The sequence below is a fragment of the Cupressus sempervirens genome, chromosome 10 (assembly GCF_028749045.1).
Source record: "Cupressus sempervirens isolate cs-2001-9-10 chromosome 10, ASM2874904v1, whole genome shotgun sequence".
Taxonomy (NCBI): Eukaryota; Viridiplantae; Streptophyta; class Pinopsida; order Cupressales; family Cupressaceae; genus Cupressus; species Cupressus sempervirens.
The window spans coordinates 744,967,225-744,979,716 of NC_143127.1; the positions used below are offsets into that span (position 1 = coordinate 744,967,225).

At 35.0% G+C, this 12,492-nt stretch overlaps 1 protein-coding gene across 1 annotated transcript; it reads left to right on the forward strand.

Moving 5' to 3' along the window:
* The first annotated feature begins 1,024 nt into the window (after positions 1 to 1,024).
* Positions 1,025 to 4,635, forward strand: LOC149536040 (uncharacterized). The gene is made up of 2 exons (XM_089803382.1): positions 1,025 to 1,193; positions 2,370 to 4,635. The coding sequence occupies exon 2, from the start codon at positions 2,379 to 2,381 to the stop codon at positions 4,164 to 4,166; it is 1,788 nt and encodes a 595-aa protein (XP_089659508.1). The 5' UTR covers positions 1,025 to 1,193; positions 2,370 to 2,378; the 3' UTR covers positions 4,167 to 4,635.
* Positions 4,636 to 12,492: the final 7,857 nt, after the last annotated feature.

The window sequence follows — 12,492 nt, forward strand, 5'->3', positions numbered from 1 at the left end:
CAAATCAAACAAAACAAATTGTAGACGGGGCCAATGTGAAAATATGCACATTATCATTAATGAAGAGCTCTTGACCAATATAAGAGCATTACAAAGTATTCAACCGTCAAATCCCTTTGTAATTTCTAAATATTGAATCTTCAATTACAACTCCATAATAGGAAAACACACCGATGCTAAAATGCCCATGTTTTAGTGTTGAAAATATGAATCAAATTAGCTAGCATTAGAAAATGAATTGTTTATTTAAAAAAATCATTTCAATTTAAAATCAATTCAATTTCAATTTTAATAAAGGTAAAAAGAAAATATGTAATTGAAAAAAAATAGTTCACGAGGTTATCAATTTTTCAACATAAAAGTTATTTTCCAAAGAGCAAACCTCTTACAAATAGACTATAAAAATCCACATGCTTATTTTATTACTAATTTTTTTTTGATGAATAGACCTTTTCCATTAATTAAAATTTAAAGATACATGTTCGCAAAAAAGGGGTCGAGATACAAGATCACCCTGCGAGTTCAAATGGCCTAAGGCCATAGATCAACTATTCATCAAAAAACATATATAAGCAAAAACATAAAACCTTCAGGCTGCAAGAGCAGTGCTAGCCGAAAGAGGGTCTTTGCCATCAAAGCCTCAGAAGTCCTAGAGGTTATTGGTTGGCTCAGGGGAAGCCCAATCATTAGAGTAGTAGCATCTTTATCAACATCCTTGTCTTAATCTTCCTTAGCCCTCGGAGGAGAAATGGTTAAATCCAGCTGGAGGAAAACCCACTTGAAGTCACAGGGGAGTAGGGAGCTGCTGAAGACAATATAATATTAATAAAATATATTTTGCTATTACTAAAATATTACGCCTATTTTAAGTGCAACTGCTGGGTAGTAATAATAAGATATGAAATTATGTCATAAGAATTAACTCCTTTCTCTCGACCAGTCCTATTTCTATGTATCCAATCTACGTGGACAACAAAATACACGTCATTCTCGTTTACAAGCAAACGTGGCAATAGAGAAGGATAAGTCCGCGTGTGCCCCACCTAGGTATTCCACCTGCATTCATAAATCAAATTGTATCTGTTCTGCTCAGATGCATATTTTTGCCTTCTTTGCAGCCCGTTTTGAAGCACGGCGATCGAGCCTGCGCAACTGCCTTCCACAGAGGAAATATTATTGTCAGTTCAATCAAGGTATTTTCTTTCTATTTTGAAATAAGCCTGTGAATTTGTGAAAAACCCTTTAAATTGTTCTTTGTGGTTTTTACCAATTTTACCATGAATCTCTTCTGGGTCAAATACAATTTCTTGAGGCAATCTGTCCTTATTTGCCCTAAGTTTCTTTTTTTGACAATAGCTAGGAAGATCTTTGTTTTAAAACGGCGTGCAGCTCTGATATTTTGAGTTGTTGATGATTGATTGGGATGCCCACATGATTTTAAGCTATATGTTCGAGAGTAGTTTTTTTAAAATCTGCCTTTTTTTTTTAATTTTTTTGTTTTTTTTGTGTCTTCTTTTGTCCTCGTTCTTAAACCTTGATATTTAGGGTATCCTGTAGAATAGAAATTTGATGTTAAGGGTATTTCTTATAGCAGAAATTTTTGGTTAGACAAGTATTGGTTCTGCAATTTTACCTTTTCGTGTTTTGGATGGAATCGCTTTGGATCGGGTTTTGTTTTCATGATGAAAATTGTATATCATTCTTGCTTCATAGTGTTTAATTGGAATTGCAAGTTCGAGTTTAACCCTTAGCTTGAATGTAAGGTTGAAGCCCGGTAATACAAAATCTGAATATGATACAATATAAATGAGAAATTACATTCTTGTGGACTTCTAAAGGTGGGGTACCATACGCCAAATTCTTGCCTATGGTCTACCGCGGCCATGACCACACGGGCAATCATAAAATGCAAAGGGTTGGGAGTGGGGGAGGGGGTGTGAGGGTGATTACTTCTTGCATTTGGCTGTTTCCTACCACAATCAAAGTATAGAATCATATCATCTGATACGATATTAGTGAGAGTCGAGATCACGTTCTTCTCAGGGACCTAACAAATTTCAGTATGTATTGCTCAAATGCTTCAACACCTCAAGCGTTAGGAAAGTGATGCTTTACGTAGCTTTTAGCTTGGAGCATTGAAGTTCAAGGTTTTTCTGTTTCACTGTTTTGTTCATTTCAATTCATTGCTGTATGATAAAACATATTCCAGTTATATATCATTTTATTGGAAATGTGTGCTATACATTCTCATTATGTACTTTAGATATATTATTTTTGGGTTTTGTCAGTTCCGTTCTGGGCCATTGGTGGACACTCATACCTAAATAACTAAATTACATTAAAGTAAGTTACAAGTATGCCTTTTGCAGGATTCCGTCATGGATGTGCTTGACAGACGTGCAGAATCTGTTGCATTTCGTGGAAGGGAAAGGGCTAATGTTAATGCTTCCTATTGGTGCTACATGTGTAGAAAAGAGGTTTTGACTTCTGGGGCAGAGGGTTGCCAGGATAACACGGAACTTCTATGCTCTGAATGTGGAGATGGCTTTATAGAAGCTATTACAACTGCTCAGTCGTCCTCTAATGTGCATCAGACTCAAGGGATGACCAGTCACAATGGAGAAATCGGACGAGGAGAGGGAGAAGAAGATGAAGGCCAGAGGATGGACCATGTACATGATCAAATGCTACAGCAGTTATATCGTGTGGTTAGCCACAATGACAGAGAGCCTGACTACGAGAATGCTGGTGATCACATTGGATTGAGTCGTAGGTCACAGGATGAACAAATTTTAATCACTCATGAGGAAGATGTGGCGGATGGAGATGATGAAGACAGTGACTCTTCAAGCATTAGTATTCATGCAGATCCAGATGAATGGGACTTGTCAGACGATGAGAACAATTATGAAGAAGATTGGGAAGAAGCATTCGGGGAAGAAGAAGAAGAAGAAGAAGAAGAAGAAGAAAGGGATGAATCGAGAGAACAACCTGGCCTGACAGCTAACACAGATGAAGAAATGCGTTCACAGACACAAAGAACTATATGGGGAGGCAGATGGAGACAGGGAGACACACCGAGACCACAGCAGAGAACAAATACTGATCCTGTTCTTCACCACTTTCTGCAAGAGATCTTTGAGAATCTTGTTGGAAATAATATTGAAACCAGGTCAGAGTTTCCTGAATGGCCCTTTTATGTTGGAAATCCAGGGGACTATCTTGATGCAAGTGGGTTTGAGCAGCTATTGCAACAACTGGCTGAGAATGACAATAGCAGACGAGGTGCCCCTCCTGCAGCTAAAACTGTATTAGAAAATTTACCTTCCATTACCGCTGGTGAAAATTCCATCTGTGCTATCTGCAGGGATGCTATAGTTGTAGGGGAAGTCGTTAGACAGCTACCATGCTTGCATCTCTATCATTCTGATTGTATTTTACCATGGCTCAGTACTCGAAATTCTTGCCCAGTATGCCGTTATGAGCTTCCCACAGATGATTCTGAGTATGAAGGGCGGAAAGGGATTGCAATTGGTAGAATCCAGACAACTGATAATATGAACTTCAACGTCCAGAACAGCAGTCATGAATCATCTTCCGGAGACTTATCCAATGCAAATTTTATTATGGCGAATAGCATTCAAGAGCCATCTTTTGAATGGTCATCTCGGGCAACTCTCAATATGCAGAATGGAAGTCCAGAGTTATCTTCTCGGCAGTTTTCCAACAGAGAAGTAGAAAATCTTCATTTGCAAGAGATGGAAAGTGTATCAGTGTGCCCTCAAGTTACTGGCAGCCACATTGCTGTTGAGTCTGAACTGGAAGTTGACAGTGGAGAACTAGAAGCTATTAACGAGGAGCAAGATTATGATGGTGAGCCTATTCATGAAATTCAAGATGGTGAAACAAAGAATGATAAAACATCTATCCCACAAAAACTTGGAGGTGGATGGTTGCTAATGGCTGCAGGTTCTGTTTTAAGTGTTGTGGGACTTATTCTGGCATTTTGTTTTGGAAATCATTCATTAGGGGGCAGAATCCAGCAGCATGTACGGTGGTGGCAAGGGAAGCAGCATGACTTTGTTTGTGAAACACATATGCAACAAGCGGATGTGTTGAATGAGAGTCAGAGTCGTAGGAGATGGTGGATGCAATTTCAGCAATGAAAAACAAATGCGTAACTGTACCACAAAGCATTAGGGTTCGAATAAAAGAAACTTCTTCTTTTATATTGGTTTTTGTTTTGCATTAGTTTTCTCTTTTGAAATGTGAACGTACAAAGGATACTAGTGGAGGTGTCAGAGAAATTTCTTCCATCTTACCAATTCATTTGCCTGACAATTTTATGGATTGACAGTATTGACGCTGTTCTATCTTTGAAGACCTTACATAAGTTCATTGACGGAGGACAACTTAGAAAAGATCATATGACATATCCCATTGCTCTTCGTTGTTGCCCTATATTTGTGCATCAACAAGGATTGTAATGTCAGACATATTGTGTGTTGTGGTATGTGTACAGTTTACAGTTCTCCCTTCACATTGTTCTATTATCCTACTTTTAAACCTCAGCTTCCAGTCTTTAATTGTAATCAAAATTTGTCTCCAACATGTATAAACTTAAAGCTTATCACATTCCTTACGTGTAATTTGAAAAATCTAATGGGACTGTTAAAACAAAAGGGTTGCTACTATAAATGTATGGCTTCATACATTTAGATGCAACCTTTACTGTTGCACTGTCAAGAGACAAATTGATTTTGAAAGTTAAAATTAGAGCACTGTTAGTTTTTTCTCAATCATAAAGATCGGCATTGTCCATTTCTGCAAATAATGAGTAGTATCATATGCTATGTTCTTATTGTAAATAGCTTGACGAAGTATTGTAGATTGTGGTGACAGTGTGACGTAAGGGCTAGCTTAGATCAGGCTATGTTTCTGTTCGGTTTTCACATGAAATATTATCATGTTAGCAAACAAATTCTAACTTGGATTGATATCTGTTGGAATCCATTAAAACTTTAGGCATCCCGTTGAAGCAAAGTTTTAGCCCTTAATGCAGTATAATATAAATCAAAATGGCAGCAGATACACGAGATGAGATTTGGTAAAACTTTTTGTGGTCACAGTGCTTACTTTCCAAGCAATCTGCAGCTCCCATTGTTTAGAATGTTATAGATGTAAACATGCTAGTCATGCTAGTGACAAAAAAGAATAAATGTATTTGGTTAGAAAATCTCATAAATAAAAGGAGGAAACAATGATATGCAGATTCTGTTTCGTTCAAATGAATGCGACATTGGTTGCTGTGGTTCTTAAACAATGAAAATTGCTCGTTTGATCAGAAAAAAAACTGGAAATAGGATAAACAATGACAGGTTGATTTTAGGCTTCCCCACTAAGTCACAGGACATGCGAATTTGAGTGAATTTATACCCTTCCCAAACTTATCCAAAATTTATGTGATATTTAATATAACATTGTTACCTAAGAGTTATTTAATTCAATTATTTATCAATAGCAAACTATTTTGACAATTTCGTGGATACATCATCAATTTATAAAAATAAGTAAATTTATATAGGGTAAGTTTAATGTCGATTTTTTCCCAAATTTTTCTTCTTGCTAAATTTCATCTGAATTTTATGATTGGCGAACTTAAACTCGAATTTGAACCTTGTGACTTAGCTTCCCCACATTTATTATAAAGTTGTATTTTAGAATTTTATATGTTATTAAAAGGTCTATACAATACTAATTAGATTGTATTTTATTGATTTCTTGTAGTTTTGGTGTCTTCCCTGAACTTAGGGCAGCAGCAAAAAAATATACACAAGTGTCAGTTTTATCCTAGAGCAAAATCAAATGCAAAGCTGACTATTTTTCTTTCCTTCCTTCCATTGCTACATGAATATTTGTGTCAGCTGGTGAAGTTCAGGGCTCAAACTCAGTGACCTGTTTCATACATACTCATTATGGGTTTCTATACCAAATTCCAATTACTAGGGAAACACTTCCAAAGTTTGAAACTGCCAACATGTTCACTGCACTAATGTGTGCTTATGCAATGGTTGCATCCATCTGTGATTCCTGTCATCCAAGGAAATTGTCTAGATTGTAGGATAGGTAGGGTGGGTCCATGCTCAGTCTCCTTTCCTCCCTTCAAACTGTAAACTTCTAGTGTTTCACCTCTGCGAGTGCACCTGATAAAAAGCATCTGGCTACTCAAAAGGGCATTGGCCCAAAGATATATCACAATGGTTGCATGATGTAGCAGTAAATATGATAACATGCAAGATCTGCATCTCAATTGACTTTCTGATTATTATTTTGCTAAGTTGTTGAATCCCTGAACTTTTCTGGGTGTTTCGGGTACGAAATGTACTAAAATCTGATTCTGAAACATATCTCTTGTAGGTACACATCTGGGATTTGTGTTTTTGAATGCTGAAATGTTTAGTGATTCTGGTTTGATCTTTTAGATATTTTTAAGACCTTGACTGCTGATTAGCGAACACTGAACTTATCTATCATGAGATTGTGGCTTGATCTTTTTAATACAGAAATCTGAATTTTCAAAATTTGAAATTTGTAATAGTTTTGTTTAACATGTGTATATGACATTCTAAACTTAACTCTATTTTTTTATGTATACATACACACATATATATACATATTTGTATAAACGTACCAAAAACATACCCAACTTCCTACAAAAACTTCTGCTGTACCCACATGTCGTGCCCATATATCAAATACCCGTTCCCGTGCCCGATTCGTTAACTGAATTGTTTTGTTGACTTAAGTTCCATGTTAGCATCTATTTTACATATTGCATCCACATCGTTGCTAATTTTCCCTCCAGGAGTCAATAATAACTTCCATTTTCTACTGGTATTTATAAACCTTCAAGATTCTCCCACTTAACAGCAAAGGGCTATTTTCTTTCCAATCCAATGTTTGTTCCCATATGTAATTTGGAAGCTTCGTATATTTGTTGTTTGATGTTCTTCAAACTAGGTTAAACACACAGTGAACGGTTTCCCGCAGTGGATAGTGTATCGTGACTTATTCAGAAAACTGATTTCTTAATCAGTTTTACTAAGAGAGTAGATTTCCACTTTTCTATGTTGTTTCTGGATTTGATAAAGTATTTTTGCATTAACATTTTGAATCACATTCCTTAATCCTAATGATAGAGAGCGTAAGCATGGAGCATGGGCTTTAAACTATTGAGTAGTTTTTACTGTTAAAACTGATAATGAGTGGATTTGATAAAGTATTTTTGCATTAACATTTTGAATCACATTCCCTAATCCTAATGATAGAGAGCGTAAGCATAGAGCATGGGCTTTAAACTATTGAGTAGTTTTTACTGTTAAAACTGATAATGAGTAGATTTTACTGTTAAAACTGTAGGATGGGCTTTAAACTGTTGGAATGGGAAAAGGTTGTGATTCTCTAGTCAGAAACAAATCAAATAAAACATACTTCCGGCTTCCGAATTCTCTGAAGCCGGATTCTCTTTCTCTAAATTATGTTAAATAACGTGTTTATTTACACATATAATACAATTGAAAGATGTTTTTGTTTTACCTTGCAGTCTCGGAATTTTTAAGTTCAGCCACAGTTTGATTATTTAATGCCTGCCGTCTGCTGTTGCGACTGCTTCCATGTGATCTAGGTTTCTTTTTTACATTCGGTTCTCTTTCTTCCTGGTTGGAAGCATTTATGAGAATGTTTATAATTATGTTTGCAACTATGGCCTAACATTTATCGAGTCTGTAGGACTGTATTATAGTTGAGAAAAGTTACCAGGCTACTAGGAAGGAAGGGCTGCAACTATGTAAGGCACAGTTCAAAATTCAAATTTTAGATGTAACCTATGCATCAAGTGAGAAGTAGAGAAAGAATTTGAGCTAAATTGATGTATTGGCCTTTTCCCGTTTAAAGGATTAGAACCACATTCATATTTCTTACCATTGTAATATTTAAGATTATGAACTCTTAAGCTGACATAGGGTCAAGGTTTTATGGGAATCTCTCATGACACTTGCGATTATACTTACAGTTTTGATTGATTGGTGAAATTAAAGTTTTTGTAATTTTTATTCTATCAGTAAAATGGCTCTAGAATCGAGATGGGCTAGATGACGTCTGGGAAACAGTGATTACTACTTTCTCTAGATGCAATCTGCAGCTTCCTCTAATTAGAATATTATGGTTGCAAAATATGGCTGTGTATTTTCCAACATTTCAAGGTCTACGTCTATCTATTTATGGTCATGCTAATTTCCTCATAAAATCTGCATTACTGTTTTTATGATTTTAATTGTCAATTTGGTTCAGGGTTTCTAATTGTCGATGTTATCAAGAGCGCAGAATCAATATTGATAGGAAAAAGGCTCTGCTCTAGCAGATTTGCTCTTTTCATTCTTTCATTCTGGATTTCTTTGTAAATATTTACTTATCTGAGACAAGTCTACCCAATTGAATGGCCTCTATCACGTATCTCGATGTTGCATCTATAACAAGGGTAGTTCCTATACGAATTATGATAACTCCACCTTAACATGTCTAGTGCTATTATAAATTTGCTTGTATCCTAAACGTTTGCCAATGACCAATGCGGATCAATGAAAACAATTTGAGAAATTTTATCCATGCAAGTAATGGCTGGGAAGATACTTTGTACAAGAATTGCCTAGCTCTTCAAGGCATTTTAGGCTATATTCAGCTCTTTAATGTTAGGTGTTTTATGTTATATACAGTTATTGTTTGATCCCTAGTCAAGTGTTTCAGAAAGATTTTAGTGAGAATTATCACTTAACGGTAATTAAAAGAATAATAACTAGATTGTTGAACTTTATAAAATTGTATATTTTTCTTTTGCAAAAGGGTTTCCGCACTATGCACAATATTTTCACCATTAGGGCATGGAGGATGACTTTCACTCAGAATTTGAGGGAGGTTACTTATAGAGACCTTTAACTAATTGACATGTTAATGTTATCACATTTCTGCAATATATTCTGAACTTTCTACAGATATTTTTGCCTTAATCTTCTGGATAAGATTGTAGGAGTTGTAAGCATAGTCAGGATGAAAATGTTCAGAAGAGATGTAAGAATAAGTTGTAAACCTGAACTATATAATTGACATGTTTTTTTTCAGCTACTGTCATATTTGCGTTTAGTCTTTGCTTCCTTCAGAAATATCAATCAAAGTAACGAGAATCGGAATCGTATCGGAATCGGCACGGCCGAATCGAATCATGAATCGGGGGTGAATCGCCGGTGAATCGGCGATGAATCGGCAAATTTGAAAAAACCTTTTAAATGTAGAGATTTTAACAATTTAAGACTTATTTCATGCACCCTTTATTGAATATAACTTAAACACACTATAACATTATCAAATAGAAGTTGAAACTTAACATATATAAACATGGAAGTTTGTGTTTACCACATGGGGTAAAGAGTTTTTATAAGACAGCTTCACATCCAACACCTACTCCAAGTGCTTCAAAGCATATCACCCCTCTCGAAAGGCTTGCTCTATTGTTCTCTCCACCACAGACACTCCATGCCTGCAACAGCTTCAGGTCTCATCAACTGGTGAGACTTCCCACGACTGATAACTGCAGCGACTGGGGGTCTAGGGGGCAACGCCCCCAGCGGGATCGAGGGGCAGCGCCCCGGGCGCGCTCCCTGTCGCGATACAGGGCGGGGTCGAGGGGCAGCGCCCCCGTCGCCAAAACCAAATTTGCACTCTGAAACCCACACAAAACTATATGGAACACAGTGTTTTTGTGATTTTCTTCTGATCCCACACTCTTTCTGGGAACCGCTGATGTTTTACTACCTGATTATGTCTTTCCCTTCCCTTGGGCATCATCCGTTCTGCATTCTAAACATTTTTTATTTCTCGTCGTTTTTTTTTTTTTTTTTTTCTATAACCTATGATTCTTCTTTTCTCTTTTCCTCTCTTCCAGTCATGCTTAACAATTAGAAGGCCCTTTAGGGTTATAACAAAGAGGAAAGGTAAAAAAGAAAGCAAAAAACATAAGTGATTTTTTAATTATTTCCAACTAAACATGCATGCTGTTGCCAACCGATTTTTGGCGATTTCTAATGGCGATTCAGGCGATTTTTTGAGTGAATTGCCGATACATGCGATTCAGGCGATTCACCCGATGAAATCGCCGATCACGATTTTCGACTCCAAAAAAATCGGGGTGCATGAATCTGATCGCTGAATTGGCGATTCACGCGATTTTAGCGCGATTCTCGTTACTCTGATATCAATAAAAACAGTTTTCATCATTTTGTATCAAAAAGCTTCACAAATTTCCACATTTTTATTTTATTTTATAGTTTCTAGCCATTTTAGATGGATTGTATATGTTAATATTTAGAAGAATATATAAATATAAATATTAAAAAAACTCTACTGATTAATTATTTTATATTCATAATATTGTACGCTCTCAGGAACTTTTGGTAAGGATTTTTTGAATCCCGATGCTCAAAGTATGGATTCAGATATATTGTATAGTAAGGAGCTGTATTTATGTGGAAAAAAAAGGAAAGGGGGTTTTATAGTCCATGACACTATGCCATAGTTTTTGGGTTTACATATGGTGACAGTGATATGGGACTACCTCATACTCTTTTTCGAGAGGCGCGCTTGGTGTTACGAACGAGGCGTACATACCCTACCCCCCAGTGGGATTTGAACTTGTGACCTCTGTTTCAAGAGTACAAGTTCTCCACCACTAGGCCAACTCAGAATGATTTTTTCCTTATGATCTGTATACACTGTGACTGAGTGACCAGCCCTGATTCATACTATACGAAGCCCTGCTGTTCTTGGTATGCCCTTTATGTAGACATTTCATTAAATGTAAATTTCAAACTAGAAGTTTTTTATCACAAGTAACTACATATGATTAATTAATTTACTAGTTTTACCATATAAAATTTTCACTAAGAAGAGAAATCCACTAAATGAATATGGCAGTTATTGAGTTGGCCTTATTTATAATTAATTAATTTTTCACTTTTGTTACATCTAGTCCCATTCTTTTGAGGGTTTCCACATATTTTAGATAGATATAATAAAATGTAAAATATGTTAGTTATATTTTACTTTTATTTATAGAATTATTATAGTTGATTCTTGAAAACTAAATGTTAATAGAATTATTATGGATAATTTTATATGAGTTAGGTGTTATGAAAAAACTAAATGTTAATAGAATTATTATGGATGATTTTATTTTTGCTAGGTGTAATGGAATTTTAAAATGGTGAGAGAATCTCAGTTTTCACAATAGACATGAATGCAGTTAATTAAAGGCTTTCAAAATGTAATAAGATAAAATATAAAAAGACTTCAAATGTTTGTTAGAAAAAATATTTGATTTGTGAATTTAAACGTGTATTCTTATTGTACATTTGTAAAAAGTAAAAGTGATAGCTTAGTTATTAATCAATAAACTATGTTACCTCAAATTTTCGGGACGAGGGGACGAGGGGATGGGGAAACGGGTTTCGGGACCGTTTTTTTTTTTTTTTTGCAGGAATAGGGGACGGCTATATATATATATATATATATATATATATATATATATATATATATATATATATATATATATATATATATATATATATATATATATATATATATATATATATATATATATATCTGAATTTTCAAAAATATTCATCAATTCTACATTCATCATAGCAACATAGTTAAAAATTATCAATTCCATTCATCAAATATTGATTCATCAATGATCATAGGGCATAGATCAGCATCTAATTGAGTCGTCATAGAAAATTAAAATTCTAAATAGCATCATTTTCAATTATCTAATAAAATTCAAATAATCACTTTCAATCACCATCTAAGTACTTACAATACCATTAGTAAGTCATGAAATGAATCAAATGAGACATTGAAAACCATCAACTTTCAACAAAATGAAAACATTGAAAAGTTAAGACTTAAACAATTAAACTTTTAAATTAAACTAGATTTGTAATATAAATTAAACCATAAAAGATAAAGAGATCTGTATGATATCCGTGGGGATAATGGATCATGTAACAACATAAGTATACAGTTATTAATGGACACAAGATTATGATTATATATAATAATGGACACAAGGTTATGATTATATATAATAAAACGTTAAGATAGGAAATGAAAACATTGAATTATATTAACAAGCTTAAGTCTATATAAAAAACATTAAAAGTTTTATTTTTTTAATATATTTGAAGTTGCGGGGTCCGCAGGTGGCTTATTTAATTTTTGTAGTAAAAATTGAAAACTTCTTTAGAAGTCCCCGAAACCTCTAGGAAACGAAAATACAGTCCCTAGGACAGTCAACAAGTTTTTGAAACTTGTTGACTGTTTCCTGTGTTTCGGGGACGCGTTTTCGATTTTCCTATTTAGGTGGGGATGGCTTGGAAACGT